Source organism: Monodon monoceros, unplaced genomic scaffold, assembly GCF_005190385.1.
Source record: "Monodon monoceros isolate NGI ecotype Baffin Bay Population unplaced genomic scaffold, NGI_Narwhal_1 Super_Scaffold_11, whole genome shotgun sequence".
In the NCBI taxonomy this organism is placed as follows: Eukaryota; Metazoa; Chordata; class Mammalia; order Artiodactyla; family Monodontidae; genus Monodon; species Monodon monoceros.
In genome coordinates, this window is record NW_021703767.1 from 96,715,685 (window position 1) to 96,732,265 (window position 16,581).

At 36.6% G+C, this 16,581-nt stretch overlaps 1 protein-coding gene across 10 annotated transcripts in view; it reads left to right on the forward strand.

Annotated features, from left to right (window-relative positions):
• MECOM (MDS1 and EVI1 complex locus) overlaps window positions 1–15,661 on the forward strand; it is a 568,679-nt gene extending 553,018 nt beyond the window's left edge. For 9 of the 10 annotated variants that reach the window (XM_029215315.1, XM_029215317.1, XM_029215316.1 and 6 more), the window contains 6 exons: window positions 716–793; window positions 4,274–4,443; window positions 6,376–6,520; window positions 9,875–10,111; window positions 10,946–11,129; window positions 15,289–15,661. In XM_029215315.1, coding sequence (XP_029071148.1) covers window positions 716–793; window positions 4,274–4,443; window positions 6,376–6,520; window positions 9,875–10,111; window positions 10,946–11,129; window positions 15,289–15,423 — 949 coding nt within the window. In that variant the 3' untranslated portion in view covers window positions 15,424–15,661. The remainder of the gene's footprint in view (window positions 1–715; window positions 794–4,273; window positions 4,444–6,375; window positions 6,521–9,874; window positions 10,112–10,945; window positions 11,130–15,288) is intronic. The other variant, XM_029215322.1, reaches the window with a different exon arrangement.
• The last annotated feature ends 920 nt before the right edge of the window (window positions 15,662–16,581 follow it).

A 16,581-nucleotide genomic window follows, 5' to 3' on the forward strand; every position in this document is an offset into this window, starting at 1 on the left:
GAATAAGGCTATTAATGAAGGACAAATAAGGTCGATAAGTGAAGAAAACTAGTTAATAAGTTTCTTGTTACTCATCAGTAGTACAGTAAAGCTCTTTTTCGGTTTCTGTTTTCTTTTTTAATAAATCATACTTACAATTTCTGAATTGTCTTCAGAAATTTGTGGCATCTGACTCAGGCATATCAATTTATCTGCTGTTTGGAAAATGTGTCACTTTCTTTCCAGAAAAGCTTTTATAGGAACCTACCTTGATGGATGAGGTCTTAGAATCTTGTCTGATCTGATACCACTCAATGTACAGAGAGTTGTCACTGTGCCTAACATGTAAAATGAGTTGAAACATATGAAATCTGTTTACATCAACCCAGAATCACAGGCTCTTGTCATTTTTTAATCCCCTTGTCTGGTTCAGTTTTGTGAATGTAAAGATACAGAGTTAATAAAAGAGGAGCATGGGGGTCATCAAAACTCAAGTCTGTTTTCATAAACTGCTTGCTTATGCATGAGCAAATTCAACCGGATCTCATAACGCAGTCTTTATTTGTAGAGTTATTTATATCTGTAGAATGGCTTTGTTGCAAATTTTAAATACCAAAGACATGTGAGTTCCATGCAAGATTAATTAATTCAGGAATAAGCATCTGGCTTCTATGCAGCTTGAGTGGAATACAGTCAATTGTGCTGACTTTCTCTTATAAACATCTTTTCATAATAGATACTGTGGCAAGATTTTTCCAAGATCTGCGAACCTGACACGGCACTTGAGAACCCACACAGGAGAGCAGCCTTACAGGTTTGACAATGATTTTTACTAAATGTCTTGATAAATATTGTAATAAAGTAGGCTCATTGCCACAATTTTAAAAGAGGCTATTTTTGTGAATGTCTGTCTGTTCAATTTTGAGTCAAAGAAGAATTAACTAATGGCTGGGGTTAAAATTTAGAAAAGTCCTAATTTCTCGAATCGTCTTCTTATATCTCAGTTTAAAAGTTCTAGCAGTGTCTAGTATAGAATAAGCGTTTAAGAACTGTTATACATTTTTAAAATTAAGTGCTCTCTCTCCTCAGTGATTCATGCCATTTTAATTGACAATAATCATAATCTTGCAGCCTCCCTCTTCCAAGCCTTAAATCTCTGCTAGGAATTAACAACCCGGATATATCTTTGTTTTCCCAGTACAGCTAAGTCAATGTCTACAGGTCCCATTAGGAGGTTTAAAGAATAAATTTTAAACCTGGAGAGGAGGAAGAAAAGGGAGCTAGGGGTAGAACAGATAAAATAGAATATATTATAGGAAGGGAGCAATTCTGTCAACAGTTTCTCAAGTGCTTCTTAGCTTATTCTCTTAAGTGTCAAAATTAGCCATATGACACATGGCACCTGTGTTTAATTTTAATATTATTGTTTACTAACAAACGAAACTAGCCACCATTCTCCATTCCAGTTTTAAAATATCACCTACATTGTTGAATGTGTATGCCTTGCACACAGTATTAGGTACTCATGAATATTTCTTCAAAGAATGAATGTTATTTATCTTAAGTAATATCGTAATTTTATTCTGCTTTGAAATTCTTATGCATTGCATATGTGTAAAATTATTTTTGTCTGAATGCTTCTGTCATTAGAATAAATGAATTATCAGCTTTCAAAGACTTTTTTACATACGAGGATAAGAAAATGGGCAGACCAAAATGTTCATTTGAAGATTGTTCAAATTTTAGGAGAAATTTTAGGAGAAAACTGGCGGGACTTAAACTCAGAAAATAATAAAGTATTTTCTTAAATTCGTTGCTTTCCTACATGTTTTGTAAATCACTAATCATAAGTGATATTTATAAATGACTTTATATGTGATAGAATGTACTTGATCTAGTAGGTCTCAGAGAGATATAAAAACGGGAAGTGTTAGATGATTTCCCTTTTTTGAGAAAATGTCACATCCAAGGAATTCTGCTTAAGTGGAGGAAAGATTTCCACACTTACATTTTGTTATGGCCAAGGGTCTGGTATGCGACTATGATACCATGCTCATTTTACTCTTTTTTTGTACCTGAATTCAGTGGTTTCATTCTACCCTGTAAACGGTGCTATTATTGTACGTATATTTTTAAAAACGCAAACCAGAATTTTTCATAGCTGAAGACCTTAAACAGTTATTTGTCCAGCTCTTCTGTTTTACAAGTAAAAAAATTTAGATCCAGAGATGCTAATTGCCTTCTGTAAGGTCTGGTATTAATAGACCCCAAACTAAAACCCAGTTCTGGAACTCTCAAGTCAGCGTTTTTAATCTCATACCATGATCTGAAAGGCTCCCTTGACCCCTGTGTTTACATCCAGTAACCAGGAAGGGCTTAATCGTGTATGCTCACGCGTGTGTTATGTATTCCTCTTTAGAATTTCTGAAACTTAGGCTCTGAATTGAGCTGTTTCTTGACCACCAACTAATTTACTGGAATAGAATGGAATGATTATTATTTAGGAGCACTCAGACATTTGGCCAAGATATTAGCAGAGGAAAGATACAAAGTAACAGATGGTTTTTGGTTAAAACTTCCTTATTGACTGATTCTATTAGAGTGGATGATATTTATTGGATTTACAGCTTCTGTGCCTATAAGCAGACAGTTGGAAGCGTGTCAAAGTCAAAATCTCTCTTCCTCATGATTTGTGCAGAAAATATTTGGAGTGAAAATTTTTCTAAAAAGTTTGATAGGAGTTTAAGTTTTCTCTCTCAGTGTTTCCTAGGTTATTCTGCTTAGGACAGCACACCTGTGCTAACTGTACCATGGTTCTCATTGCAGTGGGCCTTGGAAGTTCAAAGAAAGCCAAGAGTCCATATATATATTTTTTCAAAAACAGAGGCTTAAATATTACAACTACCATCAATGTGGGATTTTACCCATTTTAAAATTAATATTATTAATTTAAATTTGAGGAACCTCATGATGCCAGAATGGTTTTTTAGGAGGGAAATTAAATCAGCCCTTGAGTAGGTTTACTGATACTATGACAATGTAACTAGTTTAACAGATTTATTTCCCCACCGAACTAACTGGACATCTGGCATCATGTAGAGACAGCCATAAAGCCCAAACACTTTGAATGGAGTGGGGCAGTTTCTGATGTAGAGTCCCTCGAACTGCTAAGTCTGCATTCAGAAGTGGGAGAAGGGCCCTTCACACACGGAAGAATGAGTTTCGGATTTTTTGGATGCTAAGTTAGAAATTTTCACTTGAAAGTTATCTAGAGAAAGTTGATTTTTCCTTTTACGCAACACACGTACCAAAAAATCATATAAACAGACAATGCACCCTTTAAAATGCCAGAGGAGAAAATCTTGTCATTTATCACTTTTCTTCCTCACCATAAGAGCTGGTGGGAAGGGGAGAGGGTGGGAGGTTACATTTTTATTTTGTGACTGAAGGAGAACTTCAGTAATTTATGATTTTTTATCTTAAATATCATGGAAGGCAGAAACAATTAGCCAGGCAATAATATGTACTTTCCTGAAAAAACTGACCTGGTTCAGAACTGCCACAGACTCTAGGAAAAATAAAAGTGGAAAACTGGGGGGAATCCAGAGAGAGGGGGTTAGCAAAGACCTTGTGTTTTTATCCGAAAAGAAGAATTTAGTGGTACTCTTTCTTTTGTGACGGTTTAAACGTTAACACAATAAAGGCTTTGGGGGCCCCTAATAACTATAGATTATGAAAATCAGTATCTTTGGTATCAGACTAAACTTACATTGCCCCAGTTTTAAGAGTTTGGAATCTTTATTGTTATTTTGGAGAAGATAACAGAATTTCTCCTTCAGGATTAGCAATTGAGAAAATGAATTTACTAAGAAATTATTTAATCAGGCTCAGAAGTTTCGAATTAAAAAATGATCTTTTTACTTTATTTGAACAATATGTGAGTCTGTTTCATGTTTGTTTATAGAAGATTTAATTGTATTGTCCTAAGCAGAAGGTAAAACAAAACTACTATTTCTTAATATTTTTAATTTTGTGAGCTTTACTTGAAGTATTAGAACTGATTACCTTCATAAACTTGTGATTTTATTATGGTGTTTTATGAAGTATTTTATTATGGTTTTTTATGAAGTCATGAAAATCTTTAATGCAATCAAAGTCTATTTATTGGAATTGAAATCTTGGCTGTGTGGATAGTAATCTTCTCTACAGTGATAATTTTGGAGATTTGGTTTGCTTGTCTTGAGAACTCTCTTTTGATTTGCTTGCGAATATTTGTTCTGTGTTTGTTTTTCAGATGCAAGTACTGTGACAGGTCATTCAGCATATCTTCTAACCTGCAGCGGCATGTTCGCAACATCCACAATAAAGAGAAGCCCTTTAAGTGTCACTTATGTGATAGGTGTTTTGGTCAACAAACCAACTTAGACAGACACCTAAAGAAGCACGAGAATGGGAACATGTCTGGTAGGTCATCAATTGTGTTTTGAGGAGGAGATGGTAGCTTATATTTCTTATTTTAAAAGACAGCTGTGATCATTCTCCCGTTCCGCTTTGACACGAGAATCAGATCCTGTTGTGCAAATTTGCAGCACGTTTCCCTTGAGATTTTTGAATGAAGTGAATGATGTGATCGTTGAATAATATACAACTCAGAGCTTTATGTGGATGATTTTATTTTCTCCTGGATTCATCTCAGTGGGCAGTCTCAAGCGAAGAGAACCATGACCCGAACTCACCGGAGACTCATGAACCAAGATTTCCTAAATTGCAGAGAACGATCTTTCCATCTATTGGCACAGAACGTGGCCCCCAGCCTGGCAGGATGACCACAGTGGAGCCCCAGGATGCCACGCTCTTGAGTATTAACCTAGAAACCATGGCTGCTTTTGCAGAAGGCCTGCAGTTCAGAGGACCTCTCCAGGGGACCTTGTTTAGAGATGAGTGATTGACGACTGTCAACATGATCAGAGTAACCCGTAGCGAATGATAGTGGTGTGTGGTTTTGGTCACAAATTCCAATGTAGAATTAAGTTAAAAGTGGCAAAAAACTAGGCTTCCCTTAACCCAGACGTACCAGCGCATAGTTAGCAGAAGACATGGTAGGTTTTCTTGCCTTTGGCTTCTAATGCTTAGATAATAAACGATTAACGAATGCTTAGCAGCTGGCATGTGTGTGTGAAACCAACTTATGTAGCCATAATTTGTTTCTAGAGAATTAAGGAAATGACTTAGAAGTGAGGAGAGGGGTTGTGCATGCAGCTCCTGAAAAGGATTTTAAGAACAGAGAAAAGTTGGGTTTATACAAAGTAGTAATCTTTACTGAAGGAAATTATTTTATTATTAATCCGTCCTCTATTGTACGGGAACATTGCTTATGATTTTGAATGAACTATATACTCTTCGTTTCCCTTAAAGCCAAAAATCTAATGATCATGGTTTTAAAATATTGGACTTTAGAGGCAGAAGTCTAATCCAATACACAAAAGTGGCTACACTTTCTTACAATATACCACTATAATTTTTCTAGTCAAAACTATTTCAGAAAATAAATAAGTTAAAGATATAATGTGTCAAACTTGAATACTTGTTTTTTGGTCCAGGTTATAACTTTGTTAAGCTGAGGGGTGTTCTAACCTCTTATTTTTGTCATCTAGACTATTGTGATGAACTATTAAACCGTAGATGTTTTGTGGGCATGCTAAACAGCACGAAGCAAATGTTACTATAAAGTTTGACCACATGTTATACAGTGTTTATAATTTGTAAATTTATGGAAACTTTAGAATAATCTGTGATACAGGTATTTTGATTCTAATTTTATAGGTAAGGAAGCTGACAATCATTCTGTAATCCACAGACTCAATATTGTCCTCTTAATACTATACCACAACTGTCTCTCGACTGGTGTGTTCCGAGTCTACCCACGGCTTAATCCACCAAATCAAAATGCAGCATTTCCAGCATGTGTTCAGTCTTTATTTGATAACATACTTTAGCACAGGGGCAATAAATACATATTGACTGCAACCAGGTATACAGTTTCTTCTGCAGAATGTATGTAAGACCTCTCTATAATTTGCCTCACCCCATATTCTCATTCTACAAATTAAAATGTTCCCATGTCACAGTGGGAAAAGGAGGAAGCTAGTGGGAGAAACGGCATCTTTGGGTGACTGTATCTCACTATTTCAATGGTTCAAAATAGTCCCCATTCCTCACTGGCATGGGTACTGTGGTAAAATTGGGAAGACCTTGACCTCCTAAAGTTATCATTATTAATATTCGAAAAAGCCTGTTTTAGGAAACAACACTGATCAAATGAAGAAGGTATGAGATTCAAAATAAGTTGCCCTATAAATAATAGTCTTTTTCACAAAAGGCTCTCTCTCCCCTCAGGTACGGCCACATCGTCGCCTCATTCTGAACTGGAAAGTACAGGTGCGATTCTCGATGACAAGGAAGATGCTTACTTCACAGAAATTCGAAATTTCATCGGGAATAGCAACCATAGCAGCCAGTCTCCCAGGAACACAGAAGAGAGGTAAAGCTTGTTTTTTCCTCTTTAAAGTCGATGATTTCGCAAATGAACGTTTTCAAATACATTTGCAGTGCTCACTCTTGTGACACGACTTTACTCCTGCCACCAATGGCTGGTATTTATTTAGCGCAGATTAAATACCAAATGGTCTTCTAAGCACTTTATATTATTAGTTAACTTAATTACCCTAATAACCCTATGAGATAGCGACTACTGTTATATAATTTTATCAGTGCAGGAATGGAGACATCAAAGGTTAAATAATTTGCCCAAGGTCACCTAAGTAATAAATGGGATTCAACTGGGCTCTGTGGTTCCAGAGCCCAGGCTTTTACCACCGTTCTGTTCTGCCTCTCTTGATAGCTAATTAGAATATTTTATCAAAACTTTCCAACTAGAAGGGAAAGCCACCACAGGGGTTCAGTCGAATCACTGGCTAACAGCGGTTACTATTATGGATCATATGATATATCATGTATACAGAGAGTATATGACTATATATATTATATGACTATATATATATATACGTATGTATATGTATCTGTATATATTTATACATACTGTAGATATTTACATATAAAATACTTATTGAATGTCATCCAAATATCTTTTTAGAAACCGTTTGTGACTTCTGAATAAGATTCTATCCCTTCCTTATATGCTCGCAGGTGCATCCTCATTTAATTCTGGCATGTTTGTTTCAGTGGGTATAATCACCCTTGTTTTTAAGGTGCACTGGCTCCCTCTTGTCATTATCAACATCAAGCACATATGGCTTAATTCATATAGAAAAACTTTTAATGATGCTGATAATGAATACTTATCTAGTATTTTACATTTTATGTGATGCAAATGAAACATTATTTTACCCAAACTACTGGGTTTAATTTTTCTTATCTATAAGTTACAATTAAATATCTGATATTGAGAACTATGTTGTTCTGAATATAACTATCCAATGGCCTATTAAATTAGGATGCTGCAATGTACATTTTAATGTAACAGGAAATTAATGAAAGTTCCATGACTTTTTATCATGCAAGTGTTATTGTTAGTGTTCTCTATCTTTGATGCTATTAAAAGTCAAAGTTAATTGTTTTAGATACTTTTTTCCATTAAGGCAAGTATCAAATAAACATTATTTTCCAAGATAACATAAAAATATATGACCACTCTGTTCTTCAACTTGTATAAAATTGTTTCTAAGGGAACAAGGAGAGAATATCTGCTATTGCATGACTCTTCCCAGCCTCTCAGAAGTCTGATAAAACTATAACTTTGTGCAGTTGGATGTCTTTCCCTCTGCTTGCCCGTGTGTGTGTGTGTGTGTGTGTGTGTGTGTGTGTGTGTGTGTGAGAGAGAGAGAGAGGTGAGGCAGATATCAGAAGTACAAAGTACTAAGGACAAGTAAGAAAGACAGTCATGATCTTTTGATAATTTTGACATTTTGTTAATGATAGTTACATGATACAAATAAGAAATAGCAAACAAAAAGCACCATTTGTGTTCTGAGACTCCTATTCAGATTTCGAGCCCTTAGCCGGAGATTTGTGAACCATAAAGCTGCAACATCTGGCTTCAACATGTCTAAACAGCATAGAAGTAAGAAGACTGAGTCATCCAACTTTTCTCCCCTCAACTCCTATCAGACTACTTTTGATGAATAATTTAACCCCCATAAATTGCCACATTTGAAAGCATAATTAACAAATAGGTTTTCTTAATCACGTTGGCTTTGTTACTTTTGGTTTTCATCCATGCACTCTTTTGTTCTTTTACTTTTTCTTTCATTTCTTTAAAACAACAATTTCGATCCATTCAAGCTAGCAAGTTGGCAGTGTAACTGGAAACTAATAATTTATGTCTGTGCAAAACATGTTTTCATCATTCTTTGATAAAAGAGGTTAAGAGACGGATTGTATAAAAAAACTTAATGATGATATGACTTTTTCTGGTCAAATGAATTTTTACTGTGTGCATCTGTCACATCCACAATTGTTTTATTTATGTATTTTTTTTGCTCTGAGAAATCTAAGTATTAAATTATACTCATTTTTTTAAATGTGGGAAAGTGATGGGGGTCTATCGCTGATACCTGATTTTCCATAATCTGAAAAATAGTTACATTAAATGTGAAAATTGTACATGACTGTAACAATAATTTAGCAGTCTCAGCAAGTTTTCTGAATTAGTAAATAGGTAAAGGAGCAAGACAAAATTGAAAGATTCTGAATGGCCCAGGAATCAGGACACCTGGATGCCTAGGATGATTTAATTTCTATCAAGCTTTCTGTACTTGGGCAACTGCCTTAACTTCCCTGATCATATATCTTTAAAAGGAGGAAGTTAGGAAGAGAGATTTAAAACATTTATAATTGTTTTATAACAGTTTCAACTTTAAAACCTTACAGCGAAACTTAAATTCAAGTTACACATATTTTAATGTTTACTTTAAAGCCTGAAAAGCTTATCCTAGTTTCATAAATGCCCTCAAAAGTTTTAAACGGGGACTTCTATGTTATTAAGTTTCTTTTATAATTAAACTTTCGAATCATGTATTGCAATCCTTGCCACCACAGACTAAAATATTACAGATGGCTTTTTAAATATAATAGTCTTCTTTTGCATCATTATGTTATACACACTTGCTAAGTAAGCTTCAAAAGATATTTGTACAATTACATTTTTATATCATTTCCCACCCCAATGTTATCCTGGGAAACAAGGAATTTTTTTACATTTAGATCATCCAGGATAATTTGAACAAAGTACGAATAAATGAGCACTCAAACACTTTCAAGTCTCAGTAGAGTGTTTAAGTGCCGTATACCCACCAATATCACCTAGAAATAGCAAATACTGGTTAGTCCTTGGCGGCTATTTTAACATTTTCTTTGAACTCTTAGATTCACTTGAAGCATGTGTATTGAAGCTTTGGCAGTGTTGCTCAGGGGTATGAGTTTTCCAGAAATCTATTCTTTTAAATGGTGCATACTTATATGGTAATTAGGTAATTTTACTTAGAGAAAACCTTTGTGTGCTTTTTATATCCTATATAACAATATCATTTATCAAGCAAAGGCCTGATAAGAAATAGGAGACCGAGATTATTTTCCCAGTTCGACCAGAGGCTCTATTTATAATCTGAATAATCACACAATTATTTTTTTTCTTCATTTTCTCATTTGTGAGGTTACATTGTTTTCCCATGGTTGCCATAAAGCCTAAACAATAAAAAATTTGCTCTACAAATGTCGAAAATTAAATTGTTGCTAGGAAGACGTGATAATAGAGCTAACTGCACGTTTACAAATGATACCAGTAATTGAACCTCTTTCTTTTTTATGCTTTTGAAAGAATGAATGGCAGTCACTTTAAAGATGAAAAGGCTTTGGTGACCAGTCAAAATTCAGACTTACTGGATGATGAAGAGGTGGAAGACGAGGTGTTGTTAGATGAGGAGGATGAAGACAATGATATTACTGGGAAAACAGGAAAGGAACCAGGGACAAGTACTTTACATGAAGGAAACCATGAGGATGACTATGAAGACACCAGCGCCCTGGAGATGAGTTGCAAGGCGTCCCCAGTGAGGTGAGAAGCAAAAGTAGATCCACATAGGGTTACAATTCCTGCTGCTGTGTTCTTCCATTAGTGCACTATTCCAGGTGCTAAGCAATTTGCGAGCAATAAATTATAAAAACTAAACTTGAATTAGCAAGGCATACACAGTGGATTAATTTTTAAAAGATGGAAACAAAGTGGCCATCAACATAATCCTTAAGCATAAAAATACATCAGTATTTGCGAAACTCTGATTAACCTGAGGAAGGAAGGGTAAAATGAGAGCTACACAAGTACACAATCACTTATTTAGACTCTACCTATTTCTACTCAAAGAAAAATAGAGATTTCAACATTATCTAATTTATTCAATTTATCTGGTGTGTTATTATTCAAATATTATTGAGATAAATTTCACTTTACTTGATATATTTGGAATCTATATAGATGATAGATATTTTAATGGAAAAAATTAGCCCAATAGTTAAATTGATGGGAATATTATATTTTCATAGGGATAATTGGTGCCAAACGAGTATAATCGTAACTGGCTTTATTTTAAATGGAAATTATAAACATATGAACTCTGTCTCCACTGCATTGCTGACTTCCCATGTCATTGACTTTAATTCTTTATCTCAAATATGCTCTTGCTTTAGTCATGAAAAATCTGAAAAGAAATATATTTATAAGATAGAATATTTGTAAGCTTTTTAAAGAACCCAAGAATTGATGCAGGCTACTTTCTACTGCAAATATAATATGTTTGACAAGTGTATAGACTCAAATGAAAAGTGATTTGGTTGGATATCAAACTGAAAAAGAAAAAAAAACCCTCTGTGCTTTCCCATTGGTTCATTTTAGGTATAAAGAGGAAGAATATAAAACTGGACTTTCTGCTCTAGATCATATAAGGCACTTCACAGATAGCCTCAAAATGAGGAAAATGGAAGATAATCAATATACTGAAGCTGAGGTGTCTTCTTTCAGTGCTTCCCATGTGCCAGAGGAACTTAAACAGCCGTTACACAGAAAGTCCAAATCACAGGTACATACTCTCCTACAGTATAGCATCCTGATGACATTGTGCCTTTGACACCAAAGGCAGATACTCTTTGCAATGTTCTAGAATCTGAGCAGGCTCAGATGCTTTACTCAAAACGTTCAAATCTTTGTCTATGACCGAATCCAAAATAGTCAACCCCTACAGCAATTAATATGACTGGGTTCTGCGCAGAAATTTCTGTGTCAAACCCTGACCTCCAATAATCTTCCCTTTCCTTTGCAATTACATTGCCTTTGTATAGATGGTCCATAATGTTCACTTGCACCTATTTGTATATTACTTCAGAGTTATTTTCTAATGCTTTGTGTCTATAATTTTTGTCAACCTAATTGCATTTTGAGATTTTTGGAAAGTGAATTCTGTCCTCTATTTTTGTATCTTACTGTACATAATTAATAAACAACTCATCTAATGATAGAATTTAGGAGTAAACAGAGGGTCAGAGATGAAATGAATTGCCAAAAGTCTGTAGCAACTTAATGGCAAACCTGGAGATAAACCCTATCGATTTTTATTGAATGAATGAATGAATGAATGAGTGGTACCCAAGTTCACTGAGGTCTATAGCAATCTATCAGCACTATGGTGACCAAAATAAATCCATTTAAGGATCTATAAATACCACTGAACATAGCCTCAGTTCTTTTTTCACAAAAAAGGGAAGTCAGTCCTTTCTACTTGACATCTGCACTCAACCAGGTTGTTTATTCAGGTCCATTTCTTTCTTTAGAAAGAAAAAAGAAACTTTCTGTTGTTATATCTGTTGGTCACTTTGGTCTAATTGTTTGATCCAGAGTTCATTTTAGAGGTGGCCTGACATATCAAACCATGTGACCATATTAACTCCTACATCTGGAAATTTCTTATGTGGATGAGATGTTTTGCACTGGTCTTAACAGCAAATGTGGTCATATCGCAACTAAAGTGGGGAAAACACTCCAGTGGGATAATACAAGTTTGAAAGTATCAGTAAAGTCAATAAAAAGTCTTAAGATATCATGTATGGTAATAAGCAACATAAACGTTCTTTCTGAATTGAAGTGAAAGCACCCAGCCTCAACTCTGGAGTTGCCTAGCTTCATGAGCTTGAGAACATCACTTCACAACTATGGGTATCATTTCCTCATTGTAAAGTGGGGTGAGTGGAGAAGATGTCTAATATCCCTTCCTGCTCTATCATTGAATGAGGATAAAAATCAATTTTTCATTTTCTAACATTAAAAGTAAACCAGAGGCTTCCCTGGTGGCGCAGTGGTTGGGAGTCCGCCTGCCGATGCAGGGGACGCGGGTTCGTGCCCCGGTCTGGGAAGATCCCACATGCCGTGGAGTGGCTGGGCCCGTGAGCCATGGCCGCTGAGCCTGCGCGTCCGGAGCCTGTGCTCCGCAACGCGAGAGGCCACAACAGTGAGAGGCCCGCGTACCGCCAAAAAAAAAAAAAAAAAAAAAAAAAAGTAAACCAGCCAGAGTAGACATCTCATTCTCACATGGAGACAGCCGTAAGAAGTGTCTAATATATTTTTTTAACTCTTGATTTCCCGTTCTTCCTTGCTAGTGGATCAGAGAAACTGGGGGAGCCAGCTTTTCTTTCTTTTTCTAAAATTTCTTTTAATTATTCCACCCCAAATTATGACATTATAAGGCACAATACCTGAAAATTCCTGAAACTGTCACAGTGATAGAAAGCAAAGGGTCCTGGGAACTTAAAGATAATGGAAATGATGTATTTCAGTACCAGCATTTTGATATATAAAGTCCCGGCCCAGCTGGGCTAACAATAACCTTCACAAGAAATACTTGCATTTTGCAGTTTTAGCTCATATTTTTATTATTACTTGATAATGTCATATATATATCAATCTGAAGATGGTCATGCCTTTTTGCAAACTGACTTTGTTTCATGAGACTTTATTCATTCATTCAGTTGTCATTAACTGTCAGTTATGTGCTCAGCACTGATCCTCGTGCATGAAAATGTTTATTTCCTTTGATTACCAAAAGGCAGACATTCCATATTTATCATTTTCTAGAATCTGAATAGATTCAGATGCTTTACTCAAAACTCATATATTTACTCTGTGATTTTTATAGTGATTGAATCCAAAATAGTTGACTAATACAACAGTGGCTGCCTTCTGTATAGAGTTTTCCCTGAAAAACTCTATCCTACAAAAATTCGTTTCATGATAACAGGTACTATTTACATCAGGGACACTAAGCTAAGCACTTTATGTAAGTTAGTGCTGTGGTTCCTCCACAACCATTGGAGCTAAGTTTTTGTTATTATTATCCACATCTCATATGAGGGAAGTAGCCTTGAAAGATTAAGCAACTTGCCCAAGGTCACGCAGCTAGCTGAATAGAGGCAGGTTAAAAGCCAGGATTAAAACTCAGGATTTCGGGACTTCCCTGGTGGCACACTGGTTAAGAGTCCTCCTGCCAATGTAGGGGACACGGGTTCAAGCCCTGGTCTGGGAAGATCCCACATGCCCCAGAGCAACTAAGCCCGCCAGCCACAGCTACTGAAGCCCATGCGCCTAGAGCCCGTGCTCCGCAAAAAGAGAAACCACTACAATGAGAAGCCCACGCACCGCAAGGAACAGTAGCCCCTGCTCGCCGCAACTAGAGAAAGCCCACGCGCCACAATGAGGACCCAACGCAGGCAAAAATAAATTTAAAAAAACAAAAACAACCTCAGGATTTCAAATTTTTCTCTTGTAATCCCTTTTATTTTTCCACATATCAGAATGAGTTAAAAAAAAAAGAATGAGTTTTGTTAAAACCACTTCAGAATAGTGTTCATCTTGATCTCTAAATGTGGGTATGTAATTGGAATAAAGTTCAATGCTCACTTCACCCACACTTTAAACCCTACAAAGGACAAAGACTCTATGTTATTTATCCTTGATTCCCTGGGACCTAGCACAGTGCCTGGCATAGAGTAGATGCTTAAGAAATATTTGTAACATGTCTGCGGAGATTTTGTAGAGGTCCGGAAGGCAAATAGCATACATAAAAGTCAAATGTGTACATTGAGAGCAATGACCCAGCAAATCAAAATCAGTCTGCGAGAGCAGATTCTCTAACTGAATGCCATGATTACGGAAGAAACCACAGACCGGCCACATGTCTCAGCACGACTCCCAGAGATGAAATTCTGCTTAACAACGGAGGCATTTTGTCTTTGTTTACCGACGGTGGAATGTCTTTGGCAGGACTTTAATGATTCCTCTTCAGCAGCATTTTGACAAGCAAGTTTAGCAGTGGATGAGACCAACAAATCAACAGTGAAAAGTTCACTCCTAAGTCAAGACCAAACATTTCATTTGAATATTTTACTTGGCAGCAAATGGGGAGATTCTCTGAATAGCTATTTGGACTTTGACGTGATAATAAGGAAGAAAGAGCACTTCTTCACAGAGCACCCCTGTGCACCTTCTGCTGGCAGATACTGGCGCACAGGGTTAGAACTTTGTTGGGTCTTTTGTGTTGTTTCATTTTTTGGTAGAACCGACTTGATTTACCTCGACTTTCAAGGTCTTTGAGTGTCAGCATTGAATACTTCAAGCGTGGAGGGGAAGTGGGCAAAGCATTCAAAGCTGGGCAGAAATAAGTTTTACTTATGCCTCCTTCCCTCTAGGTGAGTGACTTTGGGCGAGTCATTTCACCTTCAGTGCTCTCAATTATCCAGTGCAGGAGTCCGTGGGACTGTTTCCTCTGGACCACAGTACTGTCAAGGCAGGCCTGTCTCTTATCTGTATTTGCAGTTTCAGTTGTAAGCATTCAGTAATATTTGGGGTGAGTTGAACATGTGCATAAACAGTGGATGGATGGTTATTATAGTTATGGTCGGGGAGGGGGATGGCTCCTGTTTCTTAATGGGGGTGCTGTTGTCATTCTAGGTTGGGTCATTAATGTTTTGTTCTGCAGATCGTGTCACTATTGTGGCCCCGAGGCAATGAAGGTCAGCAGTAACTCCATGTCGTTATAGCACAAGAAAATGTCCCGCGCTCTTCCAAACACACCCATGAGGGATGCTCCTTCTCAGGGTCCCTTCTCTTTGTAACATTCACCAAAGATATCCTTCGAATGAAAAGTGATGTTTTTCAAATGCCATTTACCGAGTCTCTCCTTTTTACCTCAGGCATATGCTATGATGTTGTCATTGTCCGACAAGGAGTCCCTCCATTCTTCATCCCACAATTCTTCCAACGTGTGGCACAGTATGGCCAGGGCTGCCGCGGAATCCAGTGCTATCCAGTCCATAAGCCACGTATGACATTCCCAAGGTCGACCAGAATGGGACCAAGTCCAACGGTAGCATGGCTTTTTCACATAGGACTATTTAAAAGACTGCTGAGCAGAATGCCTTATAAACCTGAAGGGTCACTCATGTAAAGTCTGGGGACCTTAAACTGAATGATTAAAAAAAAAAAAGAAAGAAAGAAAAAGAAACTATTTATTCTCGATATTTTGTTTTGCACAGCAAAGGCAGCTGCTGACTTCTGGAGGATCAATGCGACTTAAAATGATTCAATAAAAATGAAAAACTTGCTGGGCAGAAGGCGTCTTCCCGTTCACCTTGCCCCTGGGAGTGGGTGGGTGAGAGGAGTAGTTAAGATGGCAGCATTGATACGAATGAACACTCCATAGAAACTGAATTCTTTTTTGTACAAGATCACCTGACACATGATTGGGAACAGTTGCTTTTAATTACAGATTTAATTTTCTTGCTTTGTTAAAGTTTTATGTAATTTAACCCTTCGAAGACAGAAGTAGTTGGATGAAATGCACACTTGATTATTATAGAAACTGATAACAGGGAGTATTTTTTTCCCCATTAACTTTTGCCTTCTTTAAGTACATTGTTTAAAACGAGGGAACAAGGGTATGTGTATATTGTAAACTATGGATGTTCAATGCTCAAAGAGGTTAAGTCAGTGAAGCAACCTGTTCATCACCAGTACCGCTGTACCACTACGCTAATAGAAGGTTTGCCAAATCCTTGTAATAACATCTTAATTTTAGACAATCATGTCACTGTTTTTTAATGTTTAATTTTTTGTGTGTGTTGCGTGTATCATGTATTTATTTGTTGGCAAACTATTGTTTGTTGATTAAAATAGCACTGTTCCAGTCAGCCACTACTTTCTGACGTCCGAGGCACACCCCTTTTTGAATTTCAAGGACCAAGGTGACTCGACCTGTGTATGGGAGTGCCAAATGGTGTTTGGCTTTTCTTAACATTCCTTTTTTTGTTGTTGTTTTGTTTTCCTTCTTAATGAGCTAAATACGAATAGATGCAACTTAGTTTTTGTAATACCGAAATTGATTCAATTGTATAAACGATTATAATTTCTTTCATGAAAGCATGATTCTCCTGATTAAAAACTGTACCCCATATTTTATGCTGGTTGTCTGCAAGCTTGTGCGTTGT